This window comes from Harpia harpyja, chromosome 13, assembly GCF_026419915.1.
Source record: "Harpia harpyja isolate bHarHar1 chromosome 13, bHarHar1 primary haplotype, whole genome shotgun sequence".
In the NCBI taxonomy this organism is placed as follows: Eukaryota; Metazoa; Chordata; class Aves; order Accipitriformes; family Accipitridae; genus Harpia; species Harpia harpyja.
The window spans coordinates 714,516-733,747 of NC_068952.1; the positions used below are offsets into that span (position 1 = coordinate 714,516).

General features: G+C 52.9%; 1 protein-coding gene across 1 annotated transcript; it reads left to right on the forward strand.

Annotated features, from left to right (window-relative positions):
• Positions 1–891: 891 nt before the first annotated feature.
• On the forward strand, positions 892–19,061 carry PEX6 (peroxisomal biogenesis factor 6). Its single transcript, XM_052806751.1, has 17 exons — positions 892–1,798; positions 1,886–2,046; positions 2,763–2,846; positions 4,240–4,342; positions 4,537–4,673; positions 4,758–4,869; positions 9,789–9,997; positions 10,593–10,785; positions 11,164–11,240; positions 11,350–11,482; positions 13,976–14,181; positions 14,275–14,336; positions 14,785–14,893; positions 16,108–16,224; positions 16,671–16,748; positions 17,935–18,074; positions 18,397–19,061. Exons 1-17 carry the CDS (start codon positions 905–907, stop codon positions 18,531–18,533), a joined length of 2,952 nt encoding a protein of 983 aa, XP_052662711.1. The 5' UTR covers positions 892–904; the 3' UTR covers positions 18,534–19,061.
• Positions 19,062–19,232: the final 171 nt, after the last annotated feature.

Below are 19,232 nucleotides of genomic sequence, written 5' to 3' on the forward strand. Positions count from 1 at the left end.
AAGCGGCGTTAAGCTTCAAGATCAAAGAACAAGGACAAGAATAAAGACTTCAAGGACAGCCAACAAGAACTTCAAATGGGTCGGTGGTCGCAAAAGCAGCCCTTCGACTCAAATGGATCCTTCATTGCGCATGATAAGATGTAGGCAGTACTAAGATAATCTGTTGCAATTATTTTTATGTATATGTATACTAATCTGACTAATATGTAATTAGTTATTCTATATAACCTGTTAGTGCTAAAGCTGTGGTATGCATGCTAGGTGGAACTATTCCCCGTGCATCCAGCGCTGCAATAAAGAACGCCTGCTTTCTAAAACTCCAAAACGAGTCTTAGAGATCGACTGGCTTTTCGGTATCGCGCTCTGGCTGCATGCCATTTCCCTCTGACTCCACGTTCTGCCGGCGCTGGGCTCGGGGAAGGGGCAGGGCAGCAAAGGCCTCACCCGCCTTTTCAGCCCCGTTTCCCCTCTTTCCCACCTTCCCCAACCTCTGGCTGCGGCCCCGCTGGAGCCTGAGGAGGCCGAGGCCAGTACCACCGCGTTGCTCTGCGCCCAGGCCTCCAGCCCTCGGCGGTGGCTGGGCCGGGGAGCGAGGCCTCGCAGAGGCCCAACCCTGAGGTGAGATCGCCTCAGCCGCCGGGCAAGGTGCCGTTACTCCCGGTACCGCTGACCGCCAGCGCCGCCCGAAGCGGGGCCGAGCTGGGCCTCTCCTGAGAGAAAGCAGCCTCTCGCCACCCCCGCTCTATGATCCCCGACGCTACTGGGGCCGCTCTACGCCGCCGTCTCCATGACCTTAGCGGAACGGCGAGGAGGCCCGACGGGACCGCCCTGCGCCTGCGCGCCGCGTCCTCTCTAGCCGCGCAACTCTATGGTAGCGGGGCGGGGCTTCCGCCCGGCGGCTCTAATGGCGGTGGCGGTGCTGCGGCCGCTGGACGCTCCGCCGGCGGAGCTGGCACCGGCCACCGCCCTGCTGCTGGCACCGCCGCCGCTGTGCGCGGCTTTGCGCGGTCGGGGCGGCGGGCTGGTGCTAGCGGTACGGCCGGCGGGACGCGGCGGGGCTCAGGCCGTATTACTGAACGCCGTGGCGTTAGAGGCCGGCGGCCGGCGGGGCGCGGAGCTGTGGTTACGCGGGGCCTTGTTGCGGCGGTTGGGATTGGCGGCCGGCCGACGGGTGGCCGTCTGGCCGGTACGCCGCCCACCGCCTTTGGCTTGGGTATTGCTGGGAGCCGTGGGAAGGACGGGACGGCCGGTAAACGGTGCCGTGCTTGTGCGGCGGGGCGAGACGGTGCCGGGACCGGGACCGGGGCCTGGCCCACTGGTGTTAGAATCGAGGCCGGCGCTTCAGGGGTTGCTAGGCAACGGCACGCGCACCGCCCTCGCCCCCCCGCCCCCGCCGCCGCGCGAGCCCGCGACCTTTAGCGCCCCCTGCCGGCGCCCCACCGCGCCACCCCTCGTCTCCCGTTTCGCCGCCGCCGGGACCGGGAAAAGCGCGGGGGGGGACGAAACGGCGGCGGTGTTAAGGGCGATCCCCGGCGGCGGAACGGGCGGTGGAGGGGCGGAGGTGTGGGTAAGCCGACGGGGTTTGTTGGCGCTGGGGTTTTTCCAAGGGGAGTGGGTAAGGGTGGGCGCCGAGGGAACGGGCCGTGAGCACTTGGCGGCTCTGCTGGCCCGTCCGCCGCCTTGGGAATATCCGCGGGCCGCCCGCCGCGGCCCGGTTGACGGGACAGCACTGCTGGCCCCCGCCCTGGCCTTCAATCTGGGCTGCGAGCCCGCCGCTGCCGCTCAGCTTCGCCTGCGGGTGAGTCGGGGCCGGGGGATGCGGAGGCCTCTGGGGCCGGCCACGGTGGCGGCGGGCTCTGACGGTGTGTCCTCTACGCCTCTGCAGAGGTACGAGAGATCCGGGGCAGCGGATGGGAAAGGCAGCCGGTCCATCTTATCCGTGCCTCCCTTTGCCAAGGAGCTGCACCTAGAGATCGTCTGCTCGCCGGCCTACAGCGCCCGGGGAAGCTACGACCGGCTTCTCTACAAGCACTTCGATACGCCCCGGTGAGCCGCTGCGCGGGGAGCAGACATGTTTCTGTTCGTGGCGTGTATTCATGAGATGCGTCCGTGCCCTTGCTCTGCGTTTGCGGCGCCCGGATTTGATAACACGGTGATGATGTGCCTAATCAACGCCTTAACGCAGACGCCGAGTAGTTTTAAAATGTCCGCTCGTGCTTCGCTTGCACGCAACGCCTCTTGTCCTGTCCTTCGGCAGTCGTCTTCAAGTCTCCTCCCTCGTGGTCTACTGTCTGATGCGGAGGGCTCCCAAGTGCTGCCCACAAACCTCCATTCTGGGGCACGTTTGTAACCCCGGTTTTCAGCTTTGAACAAAGTTGAGTAATCGGGGAACTGGATGTGTTGCCATATTCTCTTGTGACACCTGCCCCTGAGCCTTTTTCATTTGGCTGTCGAGGCTTGCTGGTGGGATTATACTCAGCTGTTCCAGGGATCAGGAGGCTATTTTGTCTGGAAGAGACGCTCTTCAATAGCATTCATCTTCTATGCTGTTCCCAGAAGGTTCCCCTTACTAGTCTCGATGCGCCTACTCACATGCTAAATCTTGAAGTGGCTATTTATAGTTTTATTTTCAGGAAAGGAGTGAGCCAGTGTGAATAGCTACATTCTTTTCTCTAAAAACGCATGTGGTATGGGGCAGGGAGGACACACAACTGGTAGGATTTACTCTCTTTCACTGGTGAAACTCCCTGGTTTTTTTGTAGGCTTGTCCAGGAGGGAGACATCCTGTGTGTTCCAACATTTGGACATGCTGAGTTTTTAGAAGTAAATGCAGACAAATTCCTAAGGTAGGTGGCAACAAACTGTGGCTCTATTACATGGATACTGCAAGAGAAGAGATACTCTTCCACTATTGACTCTCTTGAAACGAGATAGTTTATTCCATTCTCCTCTGTCCCTGGAGTTTAGAGTTTATCTGCCTCTTATTTTAGGGGGACGAGGGAGATGTTTTTGTTGGATTATGGAGGGCTGCAGCTAAAAGGGAGGCCTCCCTTAGCTCACTCAAATAGTCATGGAGGGAAGAAAGGAAAGAGAGAGAGAGAGAAACACTGATGGGGAAAAAGAATGCAGAGGAGGAAGGGGTGGCCTGAGGACAGCCAGCGCCACACATAAAGACAGCAAAGTGGAAGTTGGGCATGTCAACGTGTGACAAACAACAAAGTGTGAATATAAGCCCTTACAGTTCATGTTAGAATAACTTTCTGTTTGGCCACGAATTCTGCCTTTCTTGGTTTTGCTTATATGGCTTTGAAACAGTTCTGTGCTAAATGAGAGAAAGTCACCTTTGTATCAGAGTGCTTTGTATCAGGTGCTTGCAGCGGGATTTGGCTGGCGTTAATATAAGTGCTTCAGCTGTGTCACTGAGGGACCTGCCACAGGTAACCAAGGCATGCGATGTGAAGAATTGCTTGAATTGTTTCATGCAGGATGCACCAATGACACGTTGCTAACACTGAGCAGCTCCCCTATGTATTTGAAAATTCAATAGTTTTATAGCAGTACTACAATGAGTATTTTCTAGGCTGTTTCTCAGAGGGAGGCGGGACCATAGGAGGCACAAGTCTTCCATTTGTGGACTTACATATTAGGCATGTGGCAAACTAGAGAAGACAGCAGAGTTCATGAGACCTAAAGAGCTTGGAACTGTGTTGGTGTGCAAGTGCTACAGTTATTCAGAGGGTGGAGAAAATCCTGGAGGAGACCTCTGCAGATCCCTTAATCTGTCCAGTGGGATATCAATGTGGGAAGAAGCATTTTTTCTGCAAGGTGTCCAGGACAGGATGCTTGTAAGGCTCTTGTGGTATTTGGGTGAGTCCTAGCCTGCAGCCTAGAGGACTCTGTGCTGTAAGGTTTTATACACTGCGGGTGAATCTCTGTGGAGCTGTAGTGAAGGAAGCGATGGCAGAAAAGAGAATGTCTTGAGCTCTTAGATGAAATAAGGTTAGTACAGCTGTACTTGTGGACTGAAGCTACCAGCAGAAGCTGTAACTGTGGACAGTCCTGTTGGTCTGTCTGGCCAGACAGCGCAGCGGGGTCCGTAAAGGATCCATGTGCATCCTGGGAGAGGGCAAGAGTATCTCTGCTTACCCGTACCTTTCAGCTGTCTTCTTGATGACAGCTGTATTGTTCCTGCCTTCAAGATCTTGACTCGACAATTGAGACTGCTTGTTTTTCCCTTAGGTGGCCAGAGCTTTACTTTAAAGTGAGGAAGATTTTAGGCATGGTGGAAGGCGAGCAGTCTGAGGGTTACCTGGTGGACACCCGGAACACCTCTCTCTATCTGGTAAGATGTCAGTGGAGAGCAGGGAGGGTGTACAGGAGATCCGAGGCTGAGGTTGCGCTATGGATGATGAAGGTGCCTGTGGAGGCTTGTGTCTCCTGCCATTGGAAAATGGCATTTCGGGACAGACTTTGTCACTTGGTACCTGTCTTTTCTCAGGCGGTGTTCCACAGAGTGCTGTTTTCCCTTCCTCACAGGTGGGTTCAACAAACAGCGCTGTCCCATCTGCCCCAGCCTATAACAGCCATGAGTTCTGGAGCAGTTTGTCTCCTGCTGGACTTTCTGATGTCGTGAAGCAGCTCTGTGATGCTCTTCAGCCTCACCTGAACAGTCGGTGGGTTAGAATTCCTTCTAGCAAGCCCTGGGAGAGCTGGGACTGTGGTCCCCAGTCACTGGGAGAACTGCCTCTGTGTTACAGGGCAAGCGCACTGAGCGGGGCCGGCAACGTTCTCCTCTCGGGGCCAAGCGGCAGTGGGAAGCTGATGGCTGTCAGAGCTGTGTGTAGCTGCCTCAACCTCCACCTCTTCAAGGTAATTCCCCCTGCGGTCTGTTGATTGGTGGATTTACAACAATGCAAAGAATTATGGAAATGTTCTTTAAGTTAGCCATACCAACACCCCTGCTGCAACCATGACACGAACCTACCCAGAAGCTGCTCCCATGCGCACATGCAGACAAAAGGAGTCTGAGTATGCTGAGCTTAGCAGCTCCCCCTGGCACGGATTGTGACTGCTGGTGGGCAGAACCTCAGAGCAACCGTTTGGATCAGCCTAAAGGTCCGTCTAGCCCCCTGGAGCTTGTCTGAGACTGGCCAGTAACAGATGCTCAGGAAAAGAGCATAAGCATGAAGAGATGTTTCCTCTGGCGTGTATCCTCCAGCGGTCCGAAGTCAGTGATTTAGAAATCTCTTGGCCCAGGGTGTACATTTGTACCTTTCTTTACTGATTCTTGCTATTATTGCTGTCAGTCTGATATACTTTACAGATACTGCAATACACAGTTGTATTTCAGCATGCTAACTTCCTGTCATTTGATAGGGCATTGAGTTGATACTGTACCCCAGAAGGTGGTGGTAACTAAAATATACTGAGAGAAATTGGAGAGGTAACAAGGGCAGGAATTGCAGTGGCATTGGGTGTTTTCAATTGTCCCTGCATAGGCTGGGCAAAAGGCATGTTGGAAAGTGAGGCAGAGATGATGCTGAGATCTTCTCTAGCTGGGTGGGAAACCTAGAAAAGAAATGCAGCCCTTGGTTTGATAACAGCATGTGTGCCAGGTCTGGTTCAAAATCTCATGGCTGGTAGAAGAGTTGCCCTGTAACTGTTCACATTCACCATCACCCTGCCCTGAGAGCAAAAAAGCCACCAACTCTTCCATAGTAGTGCTTGGCTTCTGAAAGGGGAACAACATCAAAAGAGGTTTCTTTAGAAAGAAAGCATCAGCCAAGATAAGGAAGTGTTACATCTGGTGTGGAGGTGAATGAGTGACACCGCGCCACAACGTGAGGCCACTGCATAGATCGTACTGCGACGGGCTTGAGAAAAGTAAAGGGAAGACAAAACAGATGAACAGCAGGGAAAGGGCAGTTGCTGAAAACAAGAGGCATTCTTCAAGAGGCACAAACCTGTAGCAGGTTAGAGTGAAGGACAGAGTTAGGACATTCTGGGATGACTTCACCACTCGTGAAGAATCCATGTAGTTTTTGCAATGGGAAGTCCTGTCCTGTAAACCTTCAGAAAGTTACTTGAAGCTGTTACCAAGCGTATGGGGAAGGTAACTTGACCAACACAGTCTACTTGGCTTTTGAAAAGGCTCTTTGGGAAACTGAGTGGCAGTGGGATGTTAGTGAAGGTCCTGGTGTGGATAAAGTGCTGGTTAAAGGTTGGGAATGGGATGGGAGTAGTCAGTGGGTCTTCACAATCAGCAGCGGAGCTCTGCAGGCATCTGCACTGGGAGCTCAGAAATGACCTGGGAAAGGGGGTGAACAGTGATGTGATGGTTTGGTGATAACTAAGTTATTAAAGGTAAGGGAAAAGGGAGACAGACTGTTCTTGGGCTAGAGGAGAGCTTTTATGAGACCAAGTGACTGAGCAGTGAAATGGCAGGTAAAGTTCACTGCAGTTGGTTTTACATGGAAAATGATAGATTTCAAGCTGACTGTCACCAGTCAGTATCAAGAATTTGGGTTTATGTCAATGGTTCTATGAAAACTTGGGCTCTGTTCTCCATTTTTGTAAAAAATCAGGTCATATTTTAGGAAACAAACTCGGGTGTAGGTGCTGCTGCTGTGCAGATCCGTGTCTTGCCACAGCTTGAATATCGTGCACAGTTCTGGTCTCCCCATCACAAAAGCATAAAGCTGAACTGGAAAAATTCAGAGGAGGCCACTGGGGAAGATCAGGGATCTAGACCAGTTTCTGTGTGATGAACAGCTGAACAGGCTCTTCAGCTTGAAAAATAGTGAACTTAGGGAGAGTTTGCTAAAGGTTTACAAGATCTTGAGTGGTCAGCAGAGAGTGGAAGCTGTTTGCTTTCCCTGTGCCAGCACGAGGTCTGGGGCTGTCAGGTGAAGCTAGTGGGAACAGGCAAGATAAAGGAGATGGTTCTTTGTGTAGGTAAGAGTATTTGGAGGAGAAATTTACTGTTAGGAAACCGCATCTGACTGGGAAAATCCCTTTCGGTGGGCATGGTAGGTGCCTGGAAGAGTACCGAGGGGAGAGGGTTATATGTACTTAGCCTGATCTTACTCTTTCTTAAGCAGCTGCTTGTGGTCATACTTGGAGACAAAATAGCGGGCTAAATGGACTCTTGGTCTGAACCAGTACAGCCATTCTTACATTCTTACGGCTGTGGCTGTACTGGGTAAGCTTCATGGCCAAAATGAGGTCTAGGCCCTGGTTCTGTTCAGCACCAGAGCTTCTGGGCACCAAGACTTGTTAGAAATACTATTTTCCTTCTGCATGTCTCTTTTGTTCACTCTGACAGTCGGGATGTATCCTGCAAATGCTTTAATCTCCTTGAATCTGTAGAGTTACGTTTGCAGAAGTGAGGGGATTGGAAGTCACACAGTGATTTTTCTAGGAGAGTTTCTGAAACTCTGAAAGGACTTCAGGGTGGTGAGACACTGGAACGGGTTGCCCAGAGAGGCTGTGGGTGCCCCATCCCTGGAAGTGTTCAAGGCCAGGTTGGATGGGGCTTTGAGCACCCTGGTCTAGTGGAAGGTGTCCCTGCCCATGCCAGGGGGGTTGGAACGAGATGATCTTTAAGGTCCCTTCCAAGCCAAGCCATTCTATGACTTGGAAGAAGAATAAAGGTGGAAAGAAGAGAGCAGAAAGGTTCCTTTTTGTGGAAAGAAAACATGGGCTTATTCCTTTTTGTGGGTATTTTTAGAGTAAGCTCATAGAAAACAAGCTAAGCATTTTGGATATTTGGGTTTTCTTCTTCTATTTAGAGTTTGTGTCCTGTTAAGTTGACATGACTGTCTGTAACTGTTCTTTTCTACCCAAGTAAAGCTATAACAGTGGGTCAGTGGGGGAGGTGGATACAGCCTTGGCCAAGTGCTGTGCAGCTTATCTTCTGGACGTGATCCTTAGTGGTGCTGAGCTCTTACTCTTCTGCAGATGTGCCATAGCTCTTGGATCCAGTACAAGATTGTAGAGACTTCCCAGTACCTTCAGGTCCACGTACAGGATGTGTTTGGGAGCACTGTGGTACTGCCGTGTCCTGGCAGGTGGCCTCAGGTTCTAGTGTGATGTGCAAGGCTACAGCTCTGGTTTTGGCCTTATGTGCTGCTTTTAAAGACTAACACTCTTACTTTTGAAGCCAGAGGTATTTGCTGTCCATCTTATGCTCCTATCCCAGCTTTTGCACTCTCCCCTCCTTTTCTCACTTAACTGCAATGCTTACATTACCATTCCACCTTCTCTTCCCTTTGACTGTTCTGCCTGCTCTCCTACCAGGACACAGTAATTCTTCCGCACTGTAGTCTCCACCACTGGACAATCAGCAGTTTTTTGTCTTTTCTGTCTGCCCTTCTACGCTTGCATACAGATACTGCTGCCGTTTGGCTGTGCCTTCCACAACCCTAACTCCTGTTTTTTTCTATAGTACATGAAGCACAGGAGTTCCTCTGCTCTGCATCACCCTCCTTGCCCTTTACATCAGCTCCTGAGGCATTCTCCCTACTCCAAGCTACCCTTTCCGAGTGGCCTGGTTTCAGCTGGGATAGAGTTAACTGTCTTCCTAGTAGCTGGTACAGTGCTATGTTTTGAGTTCAGAGTGAAGAATGTTGATAACACTGATGTTTTCAGTTGTTGCTCAGTAGTGTTTAGACTAATGTCAAGGATTTTTCAGCTTCTCATGCCCAGCCAGTGAGAAAGCTGGAGGGGCACAAGAAGTTGGCACAGGACACAGCCAGGGCACCTGACCCAAATTGGCCAACGGGGTATTCCATACCATGTGACATCCCATCTAGTATAGGAACGGGGAAGTGGGGGCAGGGATTCGCTGCTCAGGGACTGGCTGGGTGTCGGTCGGCGGGTGGTGAGCAATTGCACTGTGCATCATTTGTACATTCCAATCCTTTCATTATTGCTGTTGTCATTTTATTAGTGTTATCATTATCGTTATTAGTTTCTTCTTTTCTGTTCTATTAAACCGTTCTTATCTCAACCCACGGGTTTTGCTTCTTTTCCTGATTTTCTCCCCCATCCCACTGGGTGGGGGGAGTGAGTGAGCAGCTGCGTGGTGTTTAGTTGCTGGCTGGGGTTAAACCACGACACCGAGGATGAGGCCCAGGGAATCCCAGAGATGGTTTGGCTCTCCCTGCATGACCTCACGGCACCAGGAGGCAGCACTGCCCCAGCAGCGTTCAAGCTGCTGTTTGAGGCTCACCAGTCACCTCTCCCTTTTGGATAACTTCATCAAGTGTTCACTTTGTAAACAGTGTCTGGGCCTCTAGCAACCTCTAACTTTCCCCCTGCAACCCCGCCCCTTACCTTCTACCTTCCTCTTGCACTTTGAGCCTGTGCGGCACTGGCTTGAACAGTTTCCTGAGTCTCCCCCTCCACTCTTCGCACTGTTCCTCTGAGACACCTTGTTCTCCCTGTCTTGGCCTCTTCCACAGCTCTCCCATCCCTTCCAGCTTGTGTTGCTGAGCTGTGACACCCACTGTATTGACTTCTCTGGTCCCTTGGCCTCACCTTTTTCAGACATAGACCCTCCTGCCCCCCTCACCTCCTGCAGAGAAGCAAGAACCAGCCATTTTTCCATGCCAGGGAGTCCTGAATGTGTCTATTTTGAATATGTCTCTGGGAAACATCCACTTAGATCTCCTTTCAGCTGTGAGTTGCCTGTCGAAAGCTTTGTGGAAGTGAACGTTGTCCTGGGTCACCCCAGCTGTCCATGTTGCAACTGCTGCAGACTGTGTGTTGTGTGGTCTGTCTCGCAGGTTGATTGCGTTAGTTTGTGCTGTGACACCAGTGGAGCCACAGAGGAGAAAGTACAGATGGCCTTTGCCCAGGCCCAGCAGTATCATCCGTGTGTGCTCCTGCTGAAAAACATCGAGGTGCTTGGCAGAGACCGGGACAGGCTAGGAGAGGATGCCAGGGTCATCGCTACTCTGAGACAGCTGCTCCTGGACAGAGACCCAGCACTGAGGTATGCACCCTGCATGTTTGCTGTGGGCATCTGAGGTGATTGTTTGCTTCTGCCTTTCCTAGGGCAGCAGTCACCGTTACATCAAGGTGACTGATTGCTAACGTGCCCTGTTTTATTTTTAATCCGGTGGAGTCTGTCCCACGACTTGTTTTGTTTACTTCAGAGGGCCCTTCTTCTTCCAGCTTAGTGTCAGAGGGATTCAGAAAGCTTCGTTGTCTGAAGCTGGTTTCTGAGTAGTTCAGATGAGCAAACCTGGTGTGTTTCCTGTGAGGCATGCCAAGGGTCGCAGAGCCCCCAGAAGGGAGCTGCACCCCGGGGGAATCTTGAGGCTGATGACAAGTACCGGGGCGCAGGGAGGGAGACATCAAGTGAAGAAATAAGATGTCATTTGAAGGGCCTTGACTTGGAGACAGAGCTCACAAAGCAGTTCAAGGGCAAGCTGGAGGAGAGTGGCTGCAAGACGCCTTGGCCAATATGTGTGCATTTCTCAGAGGAAAGGCTAGCCGTTGGAGAGTGACTTTGCATGGGTGATGGCAGTGTAAGAGGGAAGCTTCCATAGAGCTGAGACCATGCACTGTCCCCCTTTTATCAACAGCCACCCAGTCCTGGTGATCGGCACAACCTGCAAGCCCCAGGATGTTCCTACAGACGTGCAGACTGCTTTCCTTCACGAGTTGAAAATCGAAGCCCCTTCAGAAGAGCAGAGGAGATTGATGCTGAGCATGCTGACTGCCAGTCTACCTCTGGGCAAAGAAGTGAGCCTATCCAAGCTGGCCCGCAGGACTGCAGTGAGTGAAACCACAGCAGCATGTGGAGATGGGCAGGCCAGGAGCTCCAGGCCAACCTTCCCTATCTGCCCATGGAGAAAGGGGGCAATTCCCACAGCCCAGTCAACTTCTTCAGTGGTTACCCCCAGTCCTCAGACATCAGCTTTAACCGCAGATTTCTAGTGCGTAAGGACTGCACACCTTTTGCAGAGGTGTTGGCTGATGCTCAGCTCTGCTACAAGACAGAGCCAATAGAAAAAAAAGAAGCTAGAGCCTTTAACCAGGGCACCGAAGCTCAAAGAACAGCTCTGCGAGGAATTTTTCCCCATACACCTTTTATGGCCTAGCTGGAGCTATGGTCAGTGACTGAACTGATGCTGTTTGTTTCCGCATTCACAGGGTTTTGTGCTGGGAGATTTCTGTGCCTTGTTGTCCCACAGCAGCCGGGCTGCTTGTACCCGCATCCAGGCCTTGAGGTAGCACAGGCAACAGGGCAGGAGGCGGGAGAGGGCAGGGGCTGCAGCCAGCCTGATAATGCCAGGAGTGGGGCAGAGCCTGAGTCCTTCCCTTCTCTTTCCTCACCAGTTTTCCAGGCGGACTGAGCGAGGAAGTGGAGAGAGATTTTTGCACTGCTGGGTTCCCAGTGCTTGAGGAGGATTTTAGTGTTGCCTTGGACCAGCTGCACGACGCCCATTCGCAGGCAGTGGGAGCCCCGAAGGTAGGACGCTGGGGCAGAGGAAGGGGGGTTGGTTCTCCAGAGCTCTATGGCTCAAGATACCTCTCGCAGACCCCACCAGACGGGGCTGTGCTCTGGCACGACACTTCCTGCTATGTCCTTCCACGTATTCCCCCAGCCTTGGGTGGGAAACAGTCCCACTGTGGGCTTTCCCCCACTACTGCTTTTCACCCTCTTGGCTTTGAATTTGGTCAGGGAAGCCCTTGCTGCTCTAATTGGAGACCGCTCAGTTGGCTAGTGCCATAGGGGTGCCAGCTGCGTAGCTCAGCCTTTCGAGGGGCAAAGGCATCTGCAGTCTGGCAGCCTTGCTGAGGTCTCTCCAGCCACCTGGTGTATGGGAACAGAGAGGCTGAGGCACAAGCTGCCCCACGTGTGAGAAGCCTTATATTCGATCCCTGACCTTGGACACTGCTCGAGCTGGCACAGGCTTTTCTGACAGCTGGGCAGTTTGAAGAGCTTGGGGGTTCTTCAGGGAAAGGGACATGGGGTGTCAGAGAACACCAGCAGAGTCAGCTTCTCGGGAGGGGCGTGATCCACCTCTGGCAGCTCGGCACCCAGGGAAACAGCATTTGGAGTGACTGTTTTTGCTGGGTAATGTAGTGTTAGGACCAAGTGAAGTGATCGGAGCCCCTTCTCCACGCCCTTGAGTGCAAATGACTGAGCTCAGCACAGGACAGGAAAGGTTGGCCTGGGAGCAGTTATTCTGGCACCTTCCCCAACTGCCCACTTGCAGTCCTGCCCTAGCAGGATGACACCTTCCTGGTGTCATCCTTCCTGGTGTCATCATCCAGGAGCTACTCCAGGACTTAATTCATTCATAAATTTACTAGAGACTGAAATGAGCTCTGCTTTGAGGCGTGTTTGTTAAGTTTGCTATAAGACAAATAATAACCATAGAGTGTGCTCAGCATTGAACTGTGTGAATGGGAGGTAATTTTATTTGTATTTTACAATCCTTTATCAATTTCTTAGTAATTGGCTGTGGTTCAGAAAGCCCATTAGCAAACCCGGATACTCTCAACATACATAACTTTCAGTTCCCTGCTTGCATTTTCTGGTTAGTCATGCATTTGTTTGCAGTTACATCTTGAGCCTCCTAGAAAGAACTAATTTCAAACCTCCAGCTGCTGGCAGTGTCTGCAACATGTCCTAGACTTACGATGTTCTCCCCTGGAAATAGCCTTGCTGCAGTTTCCCAGCTCCTGTGCTGATGTCTGTAGAGCTTTTTTTCTAGCTAGTATAAGCAAGAGTGCAGGGGAGAGGGCAACTCTTCCATTCATCGGCACTGAAGAAGGAGGGTCTGTGACCTGTTGCTTTAAAAGATTTTTTTTTTTTTTTTTTTTTTTTTCCCCTGGAAATCCTTATCTTGTCTGACCTGATTTTCCTGGTGGACTTGCTGGACAGCTGGAGAAAGAACATGAGATAACATCATCTCAAGTAGCAAGGGAAGGAGAGCCAAACTGGCTGAGGGGGAAAGAATTTTGCTCTAGCCTATTTTTAAACTCCCCGTTTGTGCCGGCACCTGTTGCCCACCCAGCCAGCAGCTGGGGGGAAGTGTTTTGGGGCTTTGCTTTCTCTGCGTGTTCCCAGGAGAGCTGCTGTGACTCTCAGGAGGATCTGTCGTGCAGACTGTCGCATTCCTGCTATTTCTAAAGCTGTGAGCAGAGCAGCAGCATCCTCTGAGATTGTTTTGCTCAGCATAAAATAACTAAAGTGGCATGGCTCACCCCTCTCAAGTTTGGATCTTTCTGGTCTTTGCAATGATCCCTTGCGTGTTTGCAGTTGACCCCATCCCTATCTATTTCTTGTAAGCATCCATGGACTTTGTTCTTGCATCCCCCCCTTTCAAAAGCAGCTAGTTTTCTGTACAGTGTCCTCCAGGATGTCTCTCTTTCACATCCTCCTTCACATGACAGAGGTCCTAGTAGCCCAGGTTTTGTTACTCTGGTCTGAAGCCCTTGCACAGTCTCACCACCCTGGGGGAAAAGGCGCCCTGAACACAAGTAGCTCATAATTGCTAGGTCTGGGTTTCTTTTTTTATCTTTTTTTTTTTTCCTTTCTTATTTTTACCTTCCCTCATGTGTCCCAGGGGCTGTCTGCAGCAGGGCGCTCTCCCCACAAAGCTGCAGGCAACCCTGGCAGATAGATACTTTCCCCAGGGTAGTTTTGCTGACGGGTGATATGAGGTGCAATGGAGGACTGGAGACAAGGCAGCACACTGCAAGCGCAGCTTGCCTGGGGATGTGTGCAGTTTGTTTTCCCTATTGCAAAGCTCAGGAGAGGGGAAATGTGGATGCTGGGGGATCCCACAGCTGGGATGGCTGGGCAGTGCAGTGTGGGGCTGACTTGCTGCATAGCCAGACACAGCTGATGGCCTAAGGGGCTGATGACTAGTAGCCCACTGGAGAAAGAGCTGCCCAGGCATGCTCGGGGCTCAGGAAGAAGTGCTGACAGGTACTCTCCCTCTCTTGGCAGATCCCCTCTGTGTCCTGGCAGGATGTTGGTGGGCTCCAGGAGGTGAAGAAGGAGATCCTGGACACTATCCAGTTGCCCCTGGAGCACCCAGAGCTGCTGTCTCTTGGTCTGTGCCGCTCTGGTCTGCTGCTGTACGGGCCTCCAGGGACAGGAAAGACCTTGCTGGCAAAAGCTGTGGCAACCACGTGTGCCATGACGTTCCTTAGGTAAAGAGCGGGGGGGTCACGCACTGGGACTGACTTTCTCCTGGCAGTGGATGGGCATGCTCTAACTGGCTTCCTCTTCTCCCTGCCCCACAGCGTGAAAGGGCCAGAGCTCATCAACATGTACGTTGGGCAAAGTGAGGAGAACGTGCGTAATGGTGAGGAGATGCATCTTGCTCCTGCATGTGGGAAGATAGGGCTTTTCTGTGGTGCTGGAGGGAAGGAGGTAGTGCTTAAACTACTCTTCCCAACTCCCACCCACAGTTGCCCACAAGGGCATGAACCCAACTGTCTCCTACACCCAGTCTGTTCCCTGCCTCAGTGCAGCTTCCCCTCCTGCTCTCTCTGCTCCTGTCACTCTTTTCCCTGGTGTTCCTGATGGGACAGCAGCCCCTCAGAGACAACAGCTGAGCCTCGGGGCCCATCATGCTAGCTGCTGCCTGTCCCTGCTCCCACTGAGCCCCTCAGGCAGGAGCAGTTGTTGGTGGTGAGGCAGTGGGCAGCTGGTTTCCATCCACAGCTCTTCCCTGCTGGTGATGTAGCAGGTCCTGTTGCTGTTGACTGCTCCTCCAGGTCTTTCTCATCTTTTGTGCTGCCTCTTCCCAGTGTTTGCCAAAGCCAGGGCAGCTGCTCCCTGCATTATCTTCTTTGATGAACTGGATTCCCTGGCCCCAAGTCGTGGACGGAGTGGAGATTCAGGGGGTGTCATGGACAGGTGAGTGAGCATCATGCATCCTTGGGAAAGCAGCATACCTGCCTGAGCTGGGGGCATGCACAGGATTGCCCTGTGAGGCAGAGTCCATCCCCACTATCTTTCTCTACTTTTTCCCTCCCTGTTCCCTTCAGCTCCTCTGCATGGCCTGTCTCCTCTCTCTGGACATTAGTACTGCTGTTTGCATTGCCACAGATTCCCGATTGCCCAAGCCTGTTGTGCAAACATTTGGTTAAGACAGAGTCTCTTCCAGCTGCTCCTGTGGCTGCCAGCTGCTCCCTTTGGCCTCTCCAAGGTCATCCTTCACACCCCTGCCGTGCTCTCCTCCTATTAGCTGCTGTTTCCCTGCGGTGGGAAACCTTTCAGGTGCCTCTGGTAGAAGCAAATTATGTACAGCTTGGAGATACCCAGAAACAGGGTTGTTTCCCCCAGGCCTCTTTGCTGAGCTGATAGTCCCCATCCAATCTTCTCCATCCACGAGGGGTTCCGCAGAGTTTTCCAGTGACACCATGTGCTCCCGGTGTCCATCTTCACACACGCAAACCAGCAGCTCTGGAAGGGGCTGAGTATGGTGTCTGTTTGGCACCTCAGGTGATCCCAGAACCTGGTGGAGATATCCCCATTCCGGGTCTGTGCAGCACTGAAGTACTGTGCTGCCAGACCAGCTTAAGCCCCGTGGCTGCAGAACTAGATCTGCAACATGTGCCGTTCACTGCCCTGAGGACTGGTTGGCAGCGTCACTGGCTTGCCAGGGTGTCCCCAGCATGGACTGACAGGGCAGTCTCGCAGCTGAACTCGCTGGGCAGTACCACGTAGCGGGAAGAGTTAGGACCAGCTAGCACATCCGAGTGGGGAACCTTAGCGATAGCTATGCGTGCCTGCCTATGTTTGGTCTGTATTGCCAGTGTCTGATAGCAAGCATAAGGACGTGTGGCCATCCTGGAAGGGTTCAGAGCCAAGCACAGTCCTGAAGGAGTGTCTTGGTACCAGGGGTTTGCACTCTCTTTGCAATGAGCCTCATGGTCACTGGCTGCACTCAGACGGAGAAGTCTGGATGTCTGTGTCAGGGCTCTTCAGGGAAGAAAAATAAGAGCTGAAGTCCAAGACATGGACCTGCCGGTGGCCTTGCTTATTTCTTCTTTTCATTTGGTGGCTGAGGGTGACAGTGGGTGACTCACCAAGGCCTAGTTGTGAGAGTCCTGTCTTGCTCCCTGCAGAGTCGTCTCGCAGCTCCTGGCTGAGCTTGATGGTCTTCATTCCACCAGAGATGTATTTGTCATTGGAGCTACGAACAGGCCTGACCTCCTGGACTCAGCTCTGCTCCGGCCGGGCAGGTATGTCGCATCTTACCTGCCTTGCTCCCAGGGTAGTTCACCGGAGCTCCTCAGGCAGTGATGAGCTGGATTGTGTCCCCACCATGTTCCCTCCACAGAGACTGTTCCTAAAGCCCCCTGGCGCTGGTTTGTGGAGGAGATAGAAAGCCAAGAGGAGGCGAGTGCCTGTGGCTGTAGCAGCAGCACAAGATAGTTATCCCTTACCACTCTGGTTATTGCCCCAGCAGTACAGCAGGTGCTGTGGCACCAAACTGGTGGGAGGAATTAGAGCAGCCCTGCCCTCCAGCACATTGACTGCTTCCCCCCCCAAGCTTTGTATCATCCACGAACTTGGCAGCAAAAGGAGCTGCCCCAGGGCCACCCTTCAGTTTCTGGTGTGCAGGGTTGAGCACCAGTGGCAAGTTTGTCTTGGCCCGATCTTGACCGTCTCTCCTCTCTGCTGACAGGTTTGACAAGCTGGTCTATGTGGGCATAAATGAAGACCGGGAGTCACAGCTGCAGGTGCTGAGTGCCATCACTAGGAAGTGAGTGACCCTGTGCGCTCGCAGCAGCTTTCCACCACCCTCCAATGAGTCGCAGTCTTCCTGGGGTTGATGCGTAGCGTGCTCCAGCTCGGCTTCATGTCTGAGCCCTGGGGAGTACCTGAGTCACTAACCCACAGCCAGCAAGTAGGGGAAGAGGATGGGGCAACTTCCAGAAGCAGAACTGGGGCTGGTTTTCCTACAAGATGGGAGCAGCTCAGCTGGCTGTCCAAGGGAAGGGTTGATACGAATTCTTCTGTCACCGTGCCCACATGCTTTTCTCGAAGAGCTCAGCCAGATCCTAACAGTGTGATGAGACTGTGGCACAGCAGCATGGCAGGAAGCTCCCATTTGCTTCCAGCAAGAGTTCCGCTAGCACATCTGCTGTTTGCAGGTCTGAGGGTGAGGGCAGCTCCGTTTGTCTCACTGCCTCTCCTGCAATGCTGTGGGGAGTTCAGCCTGTGCTCTGTGTCTCTTTCCCGAATACTGGTTGTGTGGGATCACCGAGCAGCGGGGTTTGGCTGCTTCCCCAACTGCTCTGAGCTCCTGAGAGCATCTCTGGAGGGAGAGAGGCAAGCCGTGCAATTCAGATGCAGAGGTACCACCCGCCGCAGCTGCCTCTCCAGGGACTTTGTCATGGATAGCTGTGATCGCTGCTGCCTTTGACTATAAGCTAGCAGGAGAGGTGAAAGCGTGGGCTGGCTGCGAGCATCTTTTCACACCATGTGGCTTGGCAGTCGTGCCCTCCAGCACCATGCTGTTTTTCGTGCTGAAGGAGGCTCGCTGTCTGCAGTGTGGCTCTGATGGGATGGTTTGGTGTTACAGTGGTTTGTACTGTCTGTAATTAAACATGTTCTTATCCAGCCCTGGCTGTAGGCTGTTCCCAGGCATGTGGAGCACTTAACTTTGAGCTCTCACTCAGAGAAATTATCTTTCATCCTGCTTAGCAGGTGAGAGGACCTTGCTGCGGGGATGATTCAAAGAGAAGTGACTGCGTTGAAAAAACAAATCAACCAACCCCTTTGATTTTTTTTTTTTTTTTTTTTTTTTTTGGAGCATGCAGAGCACAGTCCAGAACCGGCTAAACATGGGGCCTCTGATTCCTCCTGCCCAGTCACACTGGCTGCCGCGTATCTCCTGGTTTGTTTTTTTCTGTGGCTTTTACACCTGCAGTTTTCTCTCTTGGCAGGTTTAAGCTGGATCAATCTGTGAATCTCACCACCATCCTAGAAAAATGCCCAGCTCAGCTGACAGGAGCAGACATCTATGCCCTGTGCTCAGATGCCATGATGTGCGCTATCAAACGCAAGGTGGAATGGATTGAGGAAGGTAGGAGCCCAGCCCCTACCTGTTCCATATGTTGGGGCAGCCCAGCACAGGGGCAGAGAGGATAGTTACCACTACTGGTAACTGGGCTGTGTGAGAAGAGCCTTGATGGCTTTGGGACCATGTCCAAATGCTAGGCTCTGGGTTACTGGCAGGCGGTTTTGGTAGATGTGATGATCTCCACCTCCAGTGCTTGGCCGCAGGGGGAAGGAGAGAGACACAGGATTTCCTTCCAGTCTATGGTGGCTGGAGAGGGGGCTGTTGGATCTTGTCAGCCACCCCTGTGCTTGGCTCTCAGCCTTTTCCTGTTCTTTCTCTCATGCAGGGTTGGATACAGAGAGCTCTGCTCTAATCCTGACCATGGAAGATTTCCTGCAGGCTGCTGCGAGGTTGCAGCCGTCAGTCTCCGAGCAGGAGCTGCTCAGGTACAGACTCATCCGGCAGAAGTTTGCTGCCTCCTAACGCTCAGCAGAGCTGCGACTGGAGGTGTGATGGGGACCGTGTCTTAAGGGGTACGAGAGAACAGGCACAAACAGGCACCCGCCTGCTCTTCTCTGATGTCTCCTGGGCCCCCTTCTTTCAAGATTGGGTGGAAAAAGCGGCTGTGCAGTTTCTTGAGCCAAAGCCTGGTGGAAGCACTGCTCTGCTCAGCCAAGCTGGTGGTGGGTTCTGTAACAGTCCCTCACATCTCAGGGAGCACTTTGTGGCTGCCGGGAGCATACCAGGGTGACTCCCCCCTGGGGAGAAAGCCAGGTCTTGTGGTCGTGGGCAATGTAGGAGTGTCTCCATGGGTGACAGAACATGGGAGCAAGGCCCAAACTGCACCCAGTTGGACAGCAAGAGTGGGACTGGAGGCAGTTGCTTGGTGGGGTGTCAGCCCCTAGTGAGGGGTGCTGGCCAGAGGGCAGCAGGACACAGGGTGCTGCTGCTGCAGCTGGCCTGGGCTCGACACGGTGTCCCTGAATAAATACAGGTTTTTGGCACTAGGTATTCACTGCCTGGCCTTAGGTCTTTGCTTGCTGATGGTGTCTGTGGGCTTGGGAAGGTCCCTGTGAGCCCCCAGGCGGGCTGGGTGTTGCAGAGAAAAGATTGTCCTGTGGGTAGAGGGGGGAGCACACCCACCAACTGGGCTGGGGCCACCCTTGTCCGGCAAAGGTTGCC